We start from the raw sequence: 20,344 nt of genomic DNA, 5'->3' as shown, positions 1-20,344 counted from the left end.
GGAGCTGTCTGGAGGTTCTCATTGATGCTAGCAGAACATCTAGAAAAGGGTGTTCCCCTCCGTAAATTCTGTGTCTTATTTTCACAACTATTCTGAGCCCTTCTTCATGGGAAGGGCTGGTACGGGAGTGGGGAAGGCTGCAGTAAAATTTAAATGAGCCAGTCCTGGACCTTCCCAATGCTGCTGTCAGGAGGGACCCCTTGGAAGGAGGGAGAACAGAGCCCATGTGCAGAGGCTGGTCTTGTCTGGCTCAGAGGGACACAGTGAGAGGCCCTGGGTGCCCATTACGCACAGACATGAGAGATTTGTCCGCTGGAGGGAGCCGACGCCATCCTACAAACAGCAGGCAGCCTGGCAGTATGGGGTAAGCGCACTCAGCCCAAGATAGGCTGGGGGTGCGCAGAGCCACTGCTGGGAGTGGGGACCCTGGCCCTGCCACTAGCCAGCTGGCAACCTCACACTGGCCACTTAACCGCTCAGGTGTCCACTGAGGGAATGACATCAAGCTACATGATCTCATTCCTTCTAACCTGAATCTTCTTTCCTCCTTTTTCTTTTGAAGGAGAATAAAGAGCACCGAATAATTAGTGCGCCACTAGCTTGAACAAGGCAGAAGACTTGCTTTCCAAGCTCATCCATGCCCAGTTACACCCTAGAAGGACAAAGGCATGTCCCAAGAAGAGAGCAAACCATCCCCCCCTCCACGCTGGAAGCCCGGCCAGCTGTCAGCACTGCGCAGCACTGACCAACAAACAGCTGCCGGGAGGGCTGGGGCATGCAGCTGTTCTGACCAAAGAGGCACCCTTTCTGCCTAAAACCCTCGCCAAAGCCACTTCAGAGTACACAGCAGGCCTTTTGCTGAGTTTTAAAACCCGGAAGAACATGGCCATGTTACATCCCAAATACAAGTGCAGAGGGCTCTCCACCCCAGACTCCCAATCCTGTACTACTTGGCCAATCTTCTTGCACATGGATTCAAGAAATCAAATCACCACACCTGACTTCTTTACTGGAGCCCCACAATTAGCAAGGGCCCTTTCTGAGAGCCCCAGGCAGTGTTTCCAAACTTACGGTCATAGTCTGGACTTTACTGTACCTATTTGCTGCGGGCATATGTCTCAACTCCACCCACCATGAAGCACCTGTCTTCTCTGGCCACCCTCGCACTGCAGGACAGCTGCAGGAGCTCCAGGGCTCAGGATCCTGGCTCTCAGGCCACCACACTGAGCCCCTCTCTTTCCTCCCACTTGCTTTGATTCATATGTGGCTTCTCAGTTAACAGATTTAACTAGTAGATCTTACGTACATTATTCTGATTTGAGTGCTTTGGAATATATGAAGACAACAGTCAAAAATCTAACAGAAGCACTAAAATATCTCTAAAGGCCCAACTGCTTCCTTGGAGAGAATTTGTATGTTAAAAAAATAATTGATCTGTAAACAATTATTTTTAGAGATGGGTCGTGCCATGTTGCCCAGGCTGGACCCAAACTCCTGGGCTTAACCTCCCGAGTAGCTGGGACTACAGGCGTGTGCCACCTCAATGGATTTTAATTTTAGTCAGTCTTCTCTGGGACTGAAAGAAGCTCCTTGATGACTTCCACGCAGAGTTGTAGTGTGTGAGGGGTACTGGCGTGTGGGTGTCAGAAGAGGTGCTGCCAGGCCAAGACCCCATCTCCCTGACAGAGCAGAATCTGCGTAAAGTACCGGCTGTTGGCCAGGCTCTCTCAAGTGCTATCTGGTTCTACGTTCTGCGTGCCCGAAGGGGTTGAGGAGAACCCTGCACATGGCTGGATGCTTCCAGGTACAGGACGGAGGATGCCACGCAACAGTGAGACGAGGCAGCACAGAGCAGACGGTGTCCAGGCCCCAGAGGCCCTATGCCAACCTGCATCAGCCGCGTCTGAGAGGTCTCCCTGCCTATGACACGGTGCCTAGTGCAATCTCTGGCCAGTTTTCAACACAAGTAGTGCTCTCCTTTCTGACTCCCTGCTAACTGGTGGCACGATGTCACCAGCACTGGCCTCTTCTGTGCCTGGCTGACAAACCTAAAACTGCCCCACCACCGAGGTGGCTCTCGTGGATGCAAACAGAAGGCGAGTCACCACCGCAGGCCTGTGGACTGCACTGCTGGGCTCTGCAGGGAGAGGCACTAGGGCGTGTCTCTGGGGCCAAAGCAAAGGTTTGTGCAATTTCCTTTTTGAGGCACACCTGGCCCCACGTGGATGCTGCTCTCAGCCCCACATGTACACACTTTTGGAAAACAGCTGTTGAAACTTTTCTCACAATGCATAATGGTTTTTAAAACACTTTGACTGGTTTAGGGAAAGCATGTGAGCAATGCTCCTCGCCTGCCTGAGAAGGGGCTGCAGCTGGCCCCTGACTGGGGGCTGTGCTGTCACTCAGAGGTAACTTATGAACTGTCGGCTCGTGGCACATATTCCTTTTTCATTCAGAGCCAGGGAGCAACGTGCCGGGAAACACGATCACGGGTGTCCCACTAGACAGTGGCCATGGGGACAACACTGTGTGCAGGGCCAGTGTGGCAGCCGCCTGTGAGTCAGGCGCTCCCTATAGGCACAGCCTGGGAAATGGTGCTGGCCGAACCCAGTCTAGCTCTGTCACGTGAGCACCGTCTGACCAGAGCTTGAGGGGGCCTGGGCAATTACTGGGGCAGCTTCCACAGGGCAAGTATATGCCAGCACAAGTATCAGGGCAAACTTCTGAGGCTAAGGGGTGGCAAAAAGCTCAAGAGGACGATGCCCAGGCAGCCACACACATGATGTGGCCTGTGGTTACACAGGGAGGCCACCCCGAGAGGCCCAGCATATCACCTCTGTGCGCCAGGGCCTCAGAGGCAGAGTGCAAAGCAAGGTGGAGGTGTGGGGTAGTTCCAGGGGAAAGGCTACTTTTCAAAGCTCCTGGAGAAGGGAACGGGAACGCTGGAAACTGTGCCATATGGGAAAGCCCGTGGCACCAGGGAGCCCATCTAAGGCCAGTTCCTCACGAAGAGCTGGGGTGAGAGAAGGACCCTCGACACTGTCCTGCAAACATTCCTATCTGTTGGGAAAACTCAACTCTGCTCTCCTAGGACAGTCGGGAGGAGACTGCCCTCCAAGGAGGCCTCAACCCCAGCTCTCCAGGGTGCTCCTGCAAGCACGGGGCTGTCCTCAGGCAGGTGCCTCATCCTGGGTCTGCGCTGGGCCAGGTGGGGTTCTGTGGGGGGCAAGGAGGAGGTGAGGCTGGTGGGGCGTTGGGCCTGCCCTGGGGAACAGAGAGAGAGGTGATAGGAAGACCACACTGTCTTCTCCCCCTGGGGCCCCTGCCGGCTCTTCCTCCTGGTGGGTGATGCTCAGTGGGACGTCAAGCCTGTGGCCCAGGCCCTGCTCTAAGACCATCCCACTGCCAGTCAGTGAGGGACGGCAGCACATCCCCTTGATTCTGCCCGCACAGTAGCCAAGAGCCAAGAAGCATCTCCAGCTCCACCCTGACAGCCAGATGCCCCAGCCCCCATTATCAAGGAGAATCCGCTTTGCAAATGAAGGTGCACCATGACCTTAAGGTTCTCAAAGTCCCTCTGGTACTTCTCCCGCAGCGTGGCCGTGTCGCCCTCCAGGTCCTTGTGGCCCAGCTCCTCACGCATGATGTCCATCTGGGCCTCCAGCTCCTGGATGCGCTCCCTCAGCCCCGTCGTGGACTCAGCCTCCCCCTCGGCAGCCTGCCTGCAGGAGGACGGAGCCGAGAGGGCCCTGGGGTGCTGGCCCTGGTAGAGGCAGAGGGTCTCCTGCAGGCAGCGCAGGTTCTGCGAGTAGTGCTCCTGCAGGGTCCTCAGCTCCTCCTCGTGGATGGTCTGCAGCTCCTTGATCTTGAGCTGGAACCTGTCCTCCAGGGTCTGCATCTGTGCCACGTGGTGCCTCTCCATGTCCTGCCTGTCTTTGAAAGAGGCGTCCAGTTGGCTCAGGACCCGGCTGCGCTCGGCCTGCAGTGTGTTCTCGGTCCTGTTCAGTTGCTCCACCACGCACCTGATCTCCTCCTCATACCTGCCCCGCAGGGCGAACATATTCTCACTGTGCTTGCTCTCCGCTTCCTCCAGACGCCGCTGCTGCTGGTCCAACTGAGCGACCTTGGCCTTGAGCTCTGCGTTTTCCCTTTCGATGATGGTGATCACTTCCAGGTACTCGCTCTTCTGCTTGCGGAGCAGTTCTTTATATTCCTCCCTCAGGACCCTGACAGCTTGCGCCTGCTCCAGGCAGGAGGCCCCCCTTGTCAGCCAAGACTCCTTGTAGAACTGGAGCTCCTTTTCATACTCCAGCCGAATTTTGCAAGCTGCATAACACACCTGAGCCTGAATAATTGCATCTTGAACCAATAATGAAGAATACTGACCGAGGCCTCCCAAACAAGTGATATACGAGAGATTCTGGGATGCCTGAAGAAGCTTCTGACAATCTCTCAGCGACTCCACAGGAGGCAGAGATGGCAAAGCAGCAGCTATCTCCTCTAAGATGCGGGCCTTTTCCTTTAGCTGCTGAGCGAGCTCTTCCTGAATAGCAACAAGGGCCCCGGAGCTCTGGTCAGACAAATGAAAGGGCTCCTGGGTGCCGTCTGAGTCTTGGCTCAGTACTTCTCCTGAGGGGCTCAGGGCCCAGGACGCTGGCGCACTGTCTTCACCACCCGCCGGAAGCCTGAGGGATTCTGAAACCTGCTGCATCACTCTCTCAAAGTCTGGGGTCTGGTAGGCTCCCAGGATCTCCCTCAGTAGGCACTTGTGCTGCCGCAGGGCTGTCTGGGTCCCCCGCAGGGTCTCCTGGACACTCTGCAACCTACGGTGGAGTGACTCCCTCACCGACTGCGTGGCAAAGCTGAGCTCCGCTCTGACCCATGTGGCATCAGCCAGGACGGGAGCCAGGCCTTGCGGGATGCTCTGCTGTCTGCCTCCTGACACATCGACTGCCTTGCCTCCCAGAGTCCCCAAGTGCTTTCTCAGAGACTCGACCTGGCTCCAGAACTCACCGTCCACCAGCACCTTCTTGGCCCAGGCATCTGCGGGGGCCCCAGGGGAGACCATGGCACCCTCAGACTCCAGCAGCAGCTTTCCTGACTGAGAAATCTCGTGGAAAACACGCGAAATATCTGATGTTGTGTTCTTTAAAGAGTCTGCTATTTGGCTGATCAGCGAGGCCTCCAGAGCTATTTGATCGGAAAGGAGGCTCACCTGCTCCTGCTCGGTCAGCTCGGGCTGGGACGGCTGCCGCCAGGGGGCTGGCACCCCATTCTCCATGGAGCTGCCCTCCTTCACCTGGCCATGGGCGCCGCTGTCAGCGGGGGCTGGCCAGTGTCGCAGGGCATGGATGGCACTGACAAGCGCGCTCTCCACGCTGGCCAGGGAGGCCGCCCACACATCCTGCTCATCTTCCTGGCCGTCCCTGGGCAGAGATTTCAGCTGTTCTCGGCAGTTTTCCAAGCAAGTCAGGGCCTGACTGTTTTTCACCTGGAAGTTCCCAAGTTCCCCAACATGACCTTCAACCCTCCTGTCCCTTTCTTGCCTCTCCTGCTCCAGCTGGGAGGTAAGTGCGCCAACTTGGAGCAGGCTGGCGTGGAGCTGCTCGCGGAGCTGGGCCTCGGTGCCAGCCCACTGGTGGTGCAGCGCAAGCAGCGCCTCCTGGCTCTGGCCCTGCTGGCTCTCCAGCCTGAGGGTCACATCTTTGAGCTTCTCCTCTGTGACGTAGAGCTTGGTCTCTAGGGAGTGTATGATGGACAGGTACATCTCGGAGTCGCCAGTGGCAGGCAGTGCGCTGGGCGCAGCCTCGGAGGACATGCTTTCCTCTGAGGGTGACCGGTCCTGGCTGGTGTCGGAAGATGTGCTGCTGGTCCAGGTCTTCTCAGACCCTTCAGGGTGGACATATTTCTGGCACTGTATTGTGGAGAACCGGATCCTCTGCCTTTTCACACCAGGTGCCCCCTGGTCGGGTCTGGTTGTGCTCTGCGGGTGCCCCTCCCTGTCAGGCACTTCCGCCAACTTCGGGGGCAGCATGTTCTCTTCCCCGCCAGGGCTGCCATCCCCACACCCCTCCCCCAGGCCATCCTCCTCCTCATGCCTTGCGTGTGGGGAGCCCAGAGGTGCCCCTATGGCTCGGAGCCGTTGGCCCAGGAGCAAGATGCCATCCTCTTCCGTTTCTTCCGGGGCACTCTGTGGCTCTTCTATGTCCTTTGAAGATTCATTTGCAAATTTCCTTAAAATCTCTTCCTTTGCCTGAAGCTTAATTTCTGTTTCCTCTAAGCTGCTCCCCAAGACAACCATTTTAACCAAAGCCTCATTGAGGTCCTGATCTTTCTTTTCCAGAACTTTCTCGTGCACTTCCTTGATGTGCTCTAGCTCCTCCTCCTTCTCTTTCAGCAGAACGTGCATGCTCTGGAGCTGGCTGGAGACCCTCTGGTAGGAGTGCTCTAGGCTCTGGCAGTCAGCCTCTCTTTCCCTCAGCTTCTCCTGGAGCTCCGCCACGTCCCCATCAGACGCGGCCACACGCTCCGTCAGCTCCTGGAACTGCTGCCTGAGGAGATCCCGCTCATCACAGAGGCTCTGCACGTGCTCAGTGAGCCTGCGGATGCTGCTCTCACGGGCCGCCAGCTGCTCCTCCAGCTGGTGCACCTGCTCACTGCCCTCAAACGTGGCGTTCAGCTTCTCCTTCTGGAGGGCGTCTACGTGCTGGGCATGGCCCTGCAGCTGGTCCTCGTAGGTGCTCGCCTTGTCCTCCACCTCCTTCAGGTTCTGCAGCAGCACCTGCTTCTCCTTCTCATAGCTCTCCAGCAGCAGCTCGTAGTTCCTCTGCAGCTTCTCCTCCATCAGCCGCTGGGCCTGCTCGCTGGCGCTGAGCTGCTGGCTGAGGTCGGTGATGCGCTCCTGCAGCCTCTGCACCTCCTTCTGCCGGTCCTGCTGCAGCGCGTGCTGCGTCTCCAGGTCCCGCAGCTCCTGCGTCTTCTCTAGCAGCAGAGCCTCGGCGCTCTTGAGCTTCTGCTCACTGGCCCTCAGCTGGCCACTGAGCGTCGCCTCGCTGTGCTGCCGTTCCTCCAGCTGCTCGCGGACCCTGCCCTGCTCCCTCTTCAGGTCGCCCTTGAGCTTGACCAGTGCCTGCTCCTTGATGACCAGGTCGGCGGCGGCATTGCTGAGCCGCGCCTGCAGGCTCCGGATCTCGGCCTCGTGGTGCCGGATCGCATCCTTGGCCTCCCCATAGCTACGTTTCAGGGTCTGAATCTGGTGCGTGATCAGCTCCTGGCGCTGGCACTGGGCTTCGAGCTCACTTTGGAGGTCTTGGTTGACTCTATGGAGCCTCTGCCAGGCGCCCGATGGGGAGGTGGCCACTTCAGTCTTAAAAAAACCGATTAAATACTGGTTAGTAACACTCGGGCCTCCCAGTTCTGAGTGTCACACCTCTGGCCAGGAACAACCACAGAAAATCTCCTTGGTGGGTTTGGCTTTTATCCTCTGTACAACATTTTTTCCCCATTAACAAAATCCAACAAATCATCTTAATTTTTTTTTTTTTTTTTTGGTAAACGGCTGCTTCCAGGTAAACAGAAAACATGGACAATAACATCAAAAAACAGCTTTAACTGAACAGCTTCTAGGAGAAATAAACCAAACAAAACTGAATAATGGAACACACTGAGAAGCAAACGAGAATAAAGGACAGAGAGCCGCGGGCAGAGGGACAGCAGGAGCAGAGCACCTGCAGCTGTCTGTCTGTTTGCAAATAACAAGTACACGGTTCTTTACATCAAATCCTAAAAAAGTGCAGGACGTAAGGTGTAAGTAAATGATATCACTTCCTTCTAAGAGAGGAAGAGAAGGAAGGAAGGTAACACTTGGGAGATGTCAGCAAGGTGACATAAGAACATTTTCCTTTGCAAAGTGTACCCAGTCCTCCACAGTAACAGGAAGAACTTATCTCTACCTGCAAGAAGACAAAACGAGGGCGGAAATGGAAACCATGGAGAAGAATATGATAACCAGCAAAACAAACAAACCTTTGAGAAGTTCAAAATAAGAAAGTGAAACATGCAAAAAAAAACAAACAAAAAAAAACATAAATGAAATGAAATTCCCCAAACTGAAAGCCATGCAGAATAGACAGAACTCATACAGTGTGGGGGAACCAACACGAAAAATACTGAGACGAGCCCAGACTGGGAAGTCGGCCTGCTTGTGCCCCCTCTCGGTGTGCTAGCCGGGGAAGCCACAGATGTGACACTCAGTTAAGTTCAAATCACACTCCACAATCAGCGTCCACACCATGCATGTGCCTCCCAGCAGCGTAACGCCCACCCCAGCGGCTGCTCCTCCTATCCCTTAACCCCAAAGCCCCCTTGCTCACTCTGGTGGTTATAAAGCATTTCGCAAGCTCAAAGGGTAGTGAAAAGTAAGAAGTTATTAGCTTAGCAGGAAGGTATCAGACCACCTTTGCCCAGTGACCTAGAGGGGCTTCTGCGTAGGCTCATGAGACTGTCCACATTAGACATGGAGGCAAGCTCTTAGGTTAGCAATGTGCAAAGTCTGCTGCTGGTACAGGCTGAGTATCCCTTATCCTTAATGCTTGGGACCGGAAGTGTTTTGGATTTTAAAATATTTGCATTATACTTAGTGGATGCCCGGATGGGCATCCCAAATCTGAACATCTAAACTCTGAAATGCTTCAGTGAGCATTTCCTTTGAGCATAATGTCAGCACTCAAAGTTTTGAATTTCAGAGCATTGTGGATTTCCGAATTTGGGATGCTCAACCTGCATCTTTACCCCTAACTTGAAGTAAATTCTTTGTAGGATGGGGGCCCAATCAAGGCTTAAAAAGATGCTCCCCACCCCTGCAGGGCCTGTGCAAGGGACCCAGGGAGAGGCCCAACACTGCCATTTCTGGTGCCCAAGAGTCTGAACTGGGCCAGGCAGTGACAACAGCGGAGGAGCCTGGGGAGGAGGGTCCAGGACACGTGGGAAAGAAAGACAGAGAAGGCTCAAGGTACATGCAGCAAAAGAAACAGCACAGAGAGAAGCAGGTAGGCAGAATGGTCAGAGTGCCCCTGGGACAACTCAGACCAGGGCCAGTGCACAGTGGTCTGAAACGTCAACACTCAACTCATCACTGAGACTCTGGGTCTTTAAAAGCCAAAAGGGCCTTCACGGTCCACCAGGTCTAAGCCTACAAAGCAGAGGACTACTGCTGCAGGGGAAGGGACACTTGCACTTCCTTCTAGTTTCAGTGGCAGGGCCAGAACTCGAACCCGGGACCTGGACTCTAATACCACATCCTCAGCCCTCGTGAGAACTAGGCTCCCAGGCTGTCACCCTGTCTCACATCCCCCCAGCACTTAGCCGTCAATATCCCCAACAGCATGACAGCTCCACGGGCACAGCACACGCCTATTCTGCCCCAGAAATAGCACAGGCCTTGCAGGCTGCAAAACAGTTGGCCCACGTGGGCCTGCCCTGGTGCCAGGCTAGCTGTTGCCCCATGACAACCACATTAGGCCCACTGGCCTTTGGGAAGCTGGCTGCTGGCCAGGAGCCTGTGGTGCGCAGATCTTGGTGGAGGTGCACCGGCTGTGGGCTGTCAGCTCAGGACCCAAGCTGCCACTGCCTCATCTCTCCTCTCGGCTGGGCTGGCTGGGTTGGCTCGAGGCTAGGTGGTCACACTGTCCCCCTGTAACTTCAGCCTTGGCAGAAAGTAGAAAGTGGGACCACGGGGCTGGTGGTAATAGCCCTGGGTGTGCCTGCAGGTGTGATACAAACACAAGCAGGGAGGGTCCAGCTCTAGCTCTGCCTTTAACTTGCTGTTGGTCGTGAGCAGCCGCGTGGCTCGCTGCGTGATTCGATCTGTACGGTGGGCAACACCGCTATGGTGGAAACAATTAGAAATGACATGCGAATGTACGGTGTTTATAATAAACCTGTCTCAGCCACTTTCAGATCCAAAAGGAGAGACTACCAAAATGATTTTATTACCAAAAAAAGTCCTTAGACACAGAGGTTTCACATAGGTCTCCCAAATGTCATACTGAGAGGGAACTTCCCCCAGCACACTGCGAGCCCTGGCCTCATGGCAGAGGAGTCCAGAGGCGTACGCTTGGGGAGGTGGCCCCTGCCCAGGCAGGTTTTGCACATTCCTAGCCTGCCTGGCCTGAGCCCGAGCCCTGCACACGGAAGCCCCCAAGCACCACGTGGCCCCGCCCACCCTACCTGCAGCACATAGCCCTCCCGGGCGCTCTGCTCCCGGCCCAGGGCCACCCTCAGCTGGTCCTGCAGGAGTCGGTTCTGTTCCAGAAGGTCTGAGGCTTCCCTCTGGCTCTGCTCTAGCTGTTGGCAAAAAGACGCATATTTTTAAGCAAAATGACAATAAACAAAAGCAGCAGCAGAGCACAGGCCCACAGAGGCATGCATTTCTTACTCCAGCTAGGCTTCCACATGGAATCCCCACATTTCAGGGGACGTGCTGACCTGCTCTCTACCTGCATCACTGGGAGTCAAGGTTCCAGCTCAAGCAGTCAGACTCGGTGTCTTCTGGGGAACCAAGGGACCGGCTTGCCCCACCCCCACCCCATCCCTAGGCAGCCCTGGGCGCCCACATAATTTCCACACCTGCTCACAGTTCCAACACGCAGGCCCCGCACAGGTACAAGTCCCATCCGCTCCCCGGGAAGCCCCGTGAGGTCCTTCCACTGTCCTCAGCTACCCAAGCGGGCCTGGTGGGCCTCCCCCTGCGGGCCTCCCTCCAGGCCTTGGCATGGCTTCACCTGAAACTTCTCCATTTAGCTGGTTTTACACAATGGATTCCACATAAAGTTTTATTTGCAAGAAGGTTCCTATAGTTCCCTCAAACAAGATGTGGAAACCCATGAGTGAACTATTTTACACTCCTCTTGCTTTCACCAGCTTTAGAGTCACTCACTCATCCATCCACCTCCTCCTCATAGGTTTCCTGGGTGCCCTCTTGCCACTCAGCTGTGGCTGAATGGGGCCGCCTGCCCCGTTCCCGGGACTGTGGTGAGCGGAGCTAGGTGTGCACAGGCAGCCGGGGCCAGCTCCTCCCAGGGTGCGGCCAGACTGTGCTGTGAGAGGCTGGGAGACCCCTGACTTTTAAGCGTTAAGGACAGACTGCTATCTAAACCACAAACTAACGAGCCAGCGTGTGGCCTGCTGACTAGCTCATTTTGGTAGTTTACAGCAATGTGAGTTTGAACTGTTATTTTATTTCATCTTGCTTTTATTATTTTATTAATGGGTATAGAAAATGGAAAAGTCAAAGTGTTGATGCAGTGATAACTGAGCCTCGCAAATAAAATAGGAGGCACGCCAAAGTGGCAAATCTTTAGCTTTAACGAGCTACTTACGTAAAAGAATGCATTTGAAATACGCTGTTGGAGACTGTCCCTGAACGGAGGGTTGAACAGGGAGTTTAACAAAAACCAAAATGCTACACCTCCTTGGCCCTGGGGCTGATGTAAACCCATTGTTGAAGTTTTGCAGATTTGATTTCAGGATACACTTCCATGAGAACATCTCATGCTATAACGCAGGGCTAGAGTATTCATGGCTGTGCCCCAGCCCGAGGCCAGGTGTGAAGGTGCCAGTTCGAGTCCCTCCCCCAGGGCCTGCCCCTCCCTGCTTCATGTCCTTAGCACCCAGGACCCTCAGAGGTCTGTCCAAGGGCCACTGTCACAGCATCTGGGCTTATCTCTGCCTCCAGCTTCGATCTGCTCAACTCAGGCTGCCCAGAGCAGATGCACACCTGACTCCCCCTCCTTAACAGGTAGGGCAAGCCCTGCCACCCCACTCACCTTGTGTCTGGCTCCTCTGTCCTTGAAAGGCCCTGATGATCCCTGCCCGATTCCCCCACCTGCACCCCGCATCTCTCAGCGTCTGCCTCGACTACAAGGACCCTCCACGTGTCTATCTACCTTACAGGTCTGCATGTCCCTCAAGGGGAAGGACTGTGTGGCCGAACCCCTCCGGCCACGGCTGGGCACAGCCAGTGCTCAGGAAAGGCTGCTGCAGGGGAGCCTGCCCCAGGCCGTTACCTCCTTTTCTAGCAGAGAGGTCAGCTCCTGGGCGGAGAGCCGGTCTCCTCCATCCTCAGAGGAGGACAGGTGCAGGGGCGTGATGGGCACCTGCTTTTCTTCCCGCAGAGGGGTGGTCTCCACCTGATGCCACCGCTGCTCAATCTCCACATGGACATTCTGTGTCTTGAGGTCGGGGGTCACAGGCAGCCCTGGGCTCCGGTCCACCTCCATGCGCAGGGCCACATCCTCTGCATCTGCCATCCCAAAGCGCTTGCGGCGCTCCTCCCGCCGTCGTGCGCGCTCCCGCTCAAGCTCGCCAGGCTCAGCCTCAGGGCGCCCAGGCTCGTGGGTATCGGGGGTTCCCACGGGGGTCCCCATGGTGCCAGCCCTCTCCTGAGCCAGGGCCTGCTGGATGGGACGGAACTCAGCCCAGTCAAAGGTCTTGGAGCGGCCCTCCCGTCTCCGCTCTCGAGCGCGGCTCCTCTTCTGCTCAGGGTCCGACTCCCCTGGCTCTGCCTCTTGCTTCTCACTCGGCCTCGGGCAGGTGTCAAAAGAAGAGCTGCTCTTGTTCTTTTCCTCTGGCAAGGAGCTGCAGGGCAGGAGGGCAAACACAGCCTCTGTTGGGGGCAGCTCTGGGGACCCCCACCCACCAAAGGGCTGGCAAGGTGAGCTACAGCCCAGGCCCTGCTTGTAGCACACCTCTGTTCTATTCCACCCGCAGTTTCCAGGGATATCCCATTCCTATCCCTCCCTGCTGGCACTGCCGTTACCCTAAGCAACCCTTCTCGAACGTGGTTCTGACAGGAGGAGGAGGGAAGAGAGCTTCAGACATCCTGAGGTTTCCAGCACATCAGTACTAACAGGACTCCTTAACTGAAGGGGTGCTGGACAGGGCGCATCTCTGGTGGCCCTGTCCCAGGGTGATGGAGCCTGGGGACTCCCACAGCCCACAGGCAGGACGGACTTGCCCGCCCCAACCAGGGCCAACGCCGAGAGCTGCATCAGGCTATGCCATGCCACAGCCACCATCCACATGTTTGGTGAGGCCACCTGTGTGCATGCCTGGACTAGGCAGTGGTGAGAGAATGAAGGAGAACTAACCACTTCCCCAAAAGGGCTCAGAGGTTTTAATAAGCAGGTAACATGATCAGATCTGCGTTATATAAGCCCACTCTGGCTGCTGGCATGGCAGATGGATCGGAATGAAAGGATGGGACCACCCATGGGCAAATGAGACAAGTGGCCACAAGCCCACACCACGCAGTGGGTGCGGCTGGTCAGGGGAGGCAGAAGGGGAGAAGGAAACTTGGCAACCTGCCACACTGAGGCGGCAAGAGGCGTCAGGGACATGGGCCATGCAGGTTGTGCTCACGGCATGCCTGGTGCCCAGCAGCAGCCCAGGGCGGAGCTGGGTGTGCCTAAGGAACTCACACCTTTTCTCAACCTGCCCAAATCAAAGATTCTTGGTCAGGCCTTGCCTTGGGCAGGGGAGAGCTGGGGGCATTGCCGATGGCAAATTTGCAAGGAGGGAGTGGATTTGAGGCAGAGGATTCTGGACTCCATGGTTAAGCCCCAGAGGCTGACCAGGGTGGTCCCCAATCTCATCCCAGCCCTTTGAAGGGAGCTAGAAGCCACCCGGGGACAGCGAGGGCCAAGGGGGAGCTCTAGGGAGCACCTATGTTTAAATCGGGGCCATGGAGCCTGCGAAAGAGGCACACAAGGAAAAGAGCAAGTGGCTGCTGTCATCCCCAGGGCCACGTGTCCCAGCCTCAAGCTGCTGAGAACCATGGTGCTTTGGAATGGTCAGATCCGCAAGCGTCCGGTTTAAGAGCACACTGGCTTTTGGATAAAAACGATCAGAGATCTTCCTACATCACTGAGCGGAGAGCACTGGCTCAGGCTCCTGGTGGCGGGAAGTGCGGGGATGACACACAAGCAGGTAGCACACAGCGACCCCCACGGAGTCCCGCCGGCTGCCCCTCAAGGCTCCTCTGGCCCTGAAGGCCAGAAGCATCCTCCAATTCCCAGTCACAGACAGCGAGACCAGCAGCTTCTGAGAGTAATCCTGCTTTCATGCCTCCTTCTGATTTTGTCTTGCAGCACTAAGAATATTCACATTTTTCTCAAATAACGAAAGCCAATACAGAGGAAGAACAAAGGCTGAAAATAATTGGGGGTGGGTGAGCACTCTCCTAACTTGTTAAGACTTACTAGCTTATGAAATAAATCTAGCAGGAAGATAACTGCCTAGTCAACTTTTGTATAAAAACAAATCCGTGGTCTCTTCATTCGGCCCCGGCCAGCAGTCCCTGCATGCAGGGAGGTGGGCACTTGAGCATGGCAGGCTGCCTCTCCGGGGCCGTGCACAGGCACACACATGTGGCATGGGGGCCAGGCCTGGCTGGGATGAGGCAGGAGGGACAGGCCCTCGAGCCACCCACCCCTGCTATGCCCTGCCTGGAGCCCATGCAGCAGGTTCTATCTGCTGCCAGCAACCTTAGCAGAGAAGCCCGAGGTGCCTCTCTTACTTTGCTATGGGGCTTCCTAATAAAAGTGCTTGGAAAAGAGCACTGGGCCCACAAAGTCTGGGTCTCTGCTCCTGACGGGAGAGCCACAGAGGCAGCGGCAGGGGCCACCAGAGCACACCCCCTGTGAGGGTGGGAGTGCCTGCTGCAGCCCTGGGCACCTCTGCCCAGCTGCACACACACAGGGCACCCGCTAACCAACGAGCCAGCTCTCCAAATAGCACCCCAGAGACAGACAAAGGGCAGCCAGGCCTGGCTTTACTAATGCAACAACAACTAGACAGTGTTTGTCTGACGAAGCAATGAACAAATGACAGACGCAGGAAAGAGGACAAAAGAATCAATCTGGGTAGCTTTTCTTTACTTCTCATTCAAAGAGGTGTGGAATCAGCAGAAGGAGACAAAGGTTCGGATAAAGAGGGGACAGCCAATGCTGCCCCGGCTGCGACTCACGGCCTCCACAAAACTTGACCTGTGATGCAAGAAACCTACCTGCGGAGCAATCGGCACCACGCGACCCGAGAAACGTGCACCAGAGGTGCCCAGACACGGAGGCTCTGAAGCCCTGTGGTGGGGCCACAGAGTCTGGACTTCGCAGAACCATCCCCACACACTGGAATCTTCTCACTTTCTTTTAAAATGAAAGCCAGCAGGGCTTCCAGGGCAGGAGGAAGAAGGCAAGTGGAGGAATGCAAGGCAGACGAACCACAGAATGCTAACGCCGAAGAGAACAGTTTTCTAACCTAGGTTTCAGCTCTGAGAGTTTCAAAGAGAAGCTGCTGCTGGCTGCTAGAAATCAAACATGTCGAAGCGAGGGGAAAAGAAGGCCAAGGCACAGAAGAGCCACGCTGGCCTGAGAGCGCAGCGCCCAGCGCGACCCGCCCCCAGCAGCACAGCAGCCAGAGAACAAACAGGCCTGAGCCTGAGCCGGGCTGGCAAGGTGCCACCAGCCAAGACACAAGATTCTAGATTCTCTACGCAAGTCCAGCTCTATGATGGGCATAAACATGGCCTGCATGACTGAACTGGACAGGTGTCAACGAGGAAAAGGTAATCTGGGGCAGAAAAACGAGAAAACCAAGAGGAGGCTGAGCAGTGGTGAGACAAACGAAGAAGCCGGGCTGGGCTGCAGCTGGAGCAGGAGCACAAGGGGCTCCCAGGCATCTCCCAGCACCTTACCTGGTCACATCTGGGGTGGTGGCCGGGTGCACGTGCTTCATGATGGTCTGGATCCAGTTCCTCCGGATTCCAGATGTCATGGCCGACAGGGTGAACTCACCATCTTTTGTCTACATGAAAGACAAAAGATGTTATCAATGACTGTCCCCTGGAGGTGCCTGCTGCCTCCCACCTGCAAAGGAGCCCCTTGCACTGGGTACAAAGTACTGCAGGGAGAGGGGCTGTGGCCAGCAGCCTCCTAGGAGCACTGCGTGTGCCCTGCTATAGGGGCAAGAAAAGAGTTGGAGAGCAGAGGGGACAGCAGAGCCACGGCAGGGACACGTTTTCATGGCAATGATAAATCAGCCATCTCCCCTCAATAGGATCAGCACACATTTACTGAGCAACTACTGCATGCCAGCAGGCGTGCCAAGTACACACAGAGGAGGATGAGTCCCTCTCTTTAAGGAGTTCCCAGCCTCGGAGGGATAGACAGGACCGGCATGTGCTGAGCAGTGGGGGAGGTGGGGGACAGGCTGCCTGTCCCATGCAGGGGGAACAGCATCTACAGTCTAAACTCACACACACAGGTGGATGGCAGACAGGCCGATCAAGGTCTGGTTGGAAAGTCACACTGAGAAAAGGCAGGGAGCCCCACCGGGCAGCTGCTACAGTTGTCCAGGTGATGAGGATTAAGACAGTGGCAGAGGAGAGAGGAGACTCAGGCTCAGGAGGAGTCACAGGGTGGGCAGGTCTGTCACTGACTGGGAGTAGGGGGCAACTGAGGATAAGCCCCAGACTCCAGCTTGTGTGACCCGATAGGACCGTCAATCAAGACAGGCAGTGGCAGGGGAAGGGCCTGTTCCAGGTGGGGAACAAGGCAGCAGGTGGGACAAAGGCACCCAGAGTAGTGTGGCCTCTGCGACGTGACCCCTCCATCCCTGAGTGGCCCTGCCTGGCACCTCCCAGAAAGGAGGTGTGCACTGTGTCCCAGGCCAGCCCCCAGACACGATGACACAGCCAGAAAGTCAAGTGCCAAAGCCATGCCAGGCCCAAGTGTGGGTCAGGGTTGGTCCTGCCCTGAGGGTGTGGAAAGCACTGGAAAGTGCTAGCTGCTTGCTCTGCACCTGCAGGCACTGCCCAACAGAGGTGAGAGTTGCAGCCCTATCCTGTGAGCTGCTCAGGCTGCTCACAAATGGACCCAGGAGCCAGCTCAGCAAAGCTGCTGATGGAGGGATAAAATCACAGTCAGTTTTCTTCTGGGCCCTAGCCTGGCCAGGGCCCCGGCACATGCAGGTCTGGTGTGCACAAAGCACAGCTCAGACCTGGCCTGCTCCTCCACCTTGGTCCTGTCCACACAACCCGGTGAAGACATGGCTGCTGCTCAGCTGGGCTTTCCCTCGTCGGCTCCGCCCCTCATCTCCCTGCCAGGGCCTGTCCTTATGCCCTGGTGTGAGCGCTGCTGGAGTTTGGCCTCAGCTCTCCACGTGGATCCCACTTCCCCAGCTGAGCTCTCTTTCTCAAGGGCTGCCTGACTTGTGCTCTCCAAGAGCCCACCACAGGCTCAAACATGCCACTGGCCAGAAATCCAGAGGCGCCCCCTCCTTCTGTGAAGCCAGCTCTTGGCTTCTAAGCGGGACATTGCCACGCTCTGGGTCCTGGTCCCTCCGCAACTGCTCTCCCTCCCACTGGCACTTAGCTCCCTCCTTCTGTGCCCAACCGCACCATGCCAGCCTGCCTTGCTCCCTTCTAGCCACCCTCCACATCCTGCTGGACACATCTCACAAATGCACAGTTGCCTGGTATCTTCCAACACCTTCCAGTGCTTTTCAAGACCTCAGGGCAAGACCAGCCCCCAACCTGGCCTCTGTACCCAGCTTCCTCTCTGTGCCACCAGGTCTGGGACATGCCACACACTCGGCCCTCCAACCATGTCTCACGGGACCCTCCTCCAGGAAGCCCCCTCCATGCTGAAAGCACCCCCTCCTTACTTAGAATTCTTGGCCACTGGGGCTCATAGGAAGGGACTTCTGAGATGGCCCACACCCCTGTCCATCACTGGAAGAGCAGGACCATCTCCATACTGCAGGTCCTGCCCAGGGAAACCTGCTGGTCAACGTGGGGAGGTGGCTGGCTGGAGAGGATGCTCACTAAGCCCTGTACCTATCTACCCCTCCTGCAAGGAACCAGAGGCAGAAGAACCTTGCAGCAGGGCAGCATGGGTTTGTTTGTCAGGGCAGCAGACAAACGAAGAGCCACTAAGAGACCAGCTCACGCCTCGCCCGGGTGCCAGGACATCAGCACAGCCTCTGACCATGACTTAGCTCCCACCACAGATGCCTGCACAGAGGGAAGCCATGACCAGTGCCCTGTGGGCTGGCAGCTGGGATGCTCCCGGTAAGTGAACTCACTGGCCTTCAAATCTATACTTCAGTCTCCTCTAAGTTGGGTTAATCTGAGTTAGCCGCAAAGTGCCTGATCAACTCTCAACACAGCAATACAACTGAGTTCCTGGGCCCAAAAATCTGAAGACAAGACCCTGCTACAGGTAAGCTCATCAGAGGTCCAGCCTTGTGTGAAAAAACAGGGCTCAGGGCCCATCTCCACAGTGGCAGCTCTCCACCCATCAGGCACTGTCAAGGCTCTGGTGGTTAAAGAACTAACTTTACCCCCAAGAGGCCTGGGCTTTGTCCTGGCTCCTGGGAGGTAACTTTGAACTCTTAGAATTTCCTGAGTGAGTAGAGTGCCTTCATTACTCATGATGGTCCTCTGGGACCCTCCCTGACAGCTCATGCTGATAAGATGACTCAGGGTGGAGGCTGGCCATGCCAGAAAAACCAACCATGAAATCAGAGGGTTGGGGTTTGGGCCGGGAGAAATCAGCTAGTCTGTAGGGGGAGGGCCAGAGACTGAGTTGCACCGAGAGGACAATCAATCATGACAGTTACCGAGCCTCAGTCAAAACCCTGGACACTGGCCGGGCACGGTGGCTCATGCCTGAGATCTCAGCACTCTGGGAGGCCGAGGCGGGAGGATCTCTTGAGCTCAGGAGTTCGAGACCAGTCTGAGCAAGAGTGAGACCCCGTTTCTACTGAAAATAGAAAAATTAGCCAGGCATGGTGGCACATGTCTGCAGTCCCAACTACTGGGGAGGCTGAGGCAGGAGCATCACTTGAACCCAGGAGTTTGAGGTTGCTGGGAGCTAGACTGAGGCCAACTGCACTCTTGCCTGGGCGACAGGGCGAGACTGTGTCTCAAAAAAAAGAAGGAAAAAACCAGCCTGGACACCGAGGCTCAGGCAAGCTTCCTGGCGACGCTCCGCACAACACCTCACAGCAAGGCCGAGCAGGCCCATAACCGCCAGGACACGGACACTGTGTGCCGGGCCTCCTGGTCCCATATCCTACCCCACGCCCCTTCCTTCGGCAGGTTCTAATTTTGTATTCTCTTGCTATAATTAAACTAATTTTAAGTATCGTATTTCCCTGAGTTTTGTGAGTCATTCTAGAGAATTCCTGAACCTGAAGGTGATGTGGGAGATCCCTGAACTTGCAACTGCCGTCAGAGGTGAGGGCAGGTGTGGCAGGCAGGGGACCGGGCCCAAAACCTTGAGGCTGGCTGATGCTAGGCAGCCTCAGTCCACATAGCTTCGAGGACACAGCCAGTGAGAACCGTTTCATTTGTCCAATCACATTATGTTTCCGAGGGTAGAGCGATGTCTTGCTTATCTGAGTACCTCCAAGATTTTAGGAAAAAACAGCCTTGTGAGTGAATGAGTGAACAAATGAATGAATATGTGGATAAAAAGCTATTTCTTGAGATTTAAATAATGAAGACTGTCATTCTTATTCCCCTTATCCCACATCCTTCCAAATGTTCCGAACACCAGCATTTTTAAAGAGAAAAAACAAAAGGACCTTTAGAAACAAAAACCTTTAAACAGTCTTGAGAAAAAAATCTGCTAGTGTCCAGTTTTTTGTTCAGATCACAAATCGGGGGTGGGAATCAGGTCCCAAGGACAGAGACATCAACACTAACGGGAGAGACGGAGTGCTGACCACACACACACCACGCCAACTCTGCTCAGAAATGCCCCGGCCGAGGACATCAGTCTCTCTGAGACATGTTCCTACTGGTCAAGCCTGCAGCCCCCCCTCCACTGCTGGGGCTCACATGTATCTGGAAACCATAGTTTCTCTGGACTGGATACTCCGTGACATCATAACATGTAGACAAGTCAATTTCCCCATCCAAGTCAGCTGCCTGCAGAGAGAAATAGAGGGTCTTGTGAGATTCAGGAAGAGTGAATGCCCAGATGAGCAAGAGTGAGACTCTGTCTTAAAAAAAAAAAAAAAAAAAAATGGGTATGCAAAGATTGAGACTTAATAGAATTACTACAGTAACTTTCACTGCTCCATCAAAGACATTTATTTATTTTAAACAAAACAAAAAAACAAAATCCAAGCACCATGAGTATATGGCAGTGAAGAGTACAGTCTGGCACAGTCTGTTGCTACAGCCTTGACTGTGCCAAGGAATCAGCAGCTTTATCTACTACTGCTTTTGTACCAGCAGTGCAGATGTCAGCACAGTGAAAAAAGTCAAAGGCATCTT

The 20,344-nt window shown here is 55.4% G+C and overlaps 1 protein-coding gene across 5 annotated transcripts in view; it reads right to left on the bottom strand.

Annotated features, from left to right (window-relative positions):
* The window catches only part of MPRIP (myosin phosphatase Rho interacting protein), a 132,988-nt gene that overhangs the window by 14,114 nt on the left and 98,530 nt on the right, over positions 1 to 20,344 (bottom strand). For all 5 annotated transcript variants that reach the window (XM_012651422.1, XM_012651424.1, XM_012651425.1 and 2 more), the window contains 4 exons: positions 19,904 to 19,993; positions 15,752 to 15,861; positions 12,066 to 12,636; positions 10,228 to 10,344 (listed from right to left, as the gene is read on the bottom strand). In XM_012651422.1, the coding sequence (XP_012506876.1) occupies positions 10,228 to 10,344; positions 12,066 to 12,636; positions 15,752 to 15,861; positions 19,904 to 19,993 (888 nt within the window). The remainder of the gene's footprint in view (positions 1 to 10,227; positions 10,345 to 12,065; positions 12,637 to 15,751; positions 15,862 to 19,903; positions 19,994 to 20,344) is intronic.

This window comes from Propithecus coquereli, unplaced genomic scaffold (genome assembly GCF_000956105.1).
Source record: "Propithecus coquereli isolate 6110/MARCELLA unplaced genomic scaffold, Pcoq_1.0 Scaffold355, whole genome shotgun sequence".
Classification (NCBI taxonomy): Eukaryota; Metazoa; Chordata; class Mammalia; order Primates; family Indriidae; genus Propithecus; species Propithecus coquereli.
The sequence above is the reverse complement of the archived record's forward strand: the minus strand, read 5'-3'. Positions and strand labels throughout refer to the sequence as shown.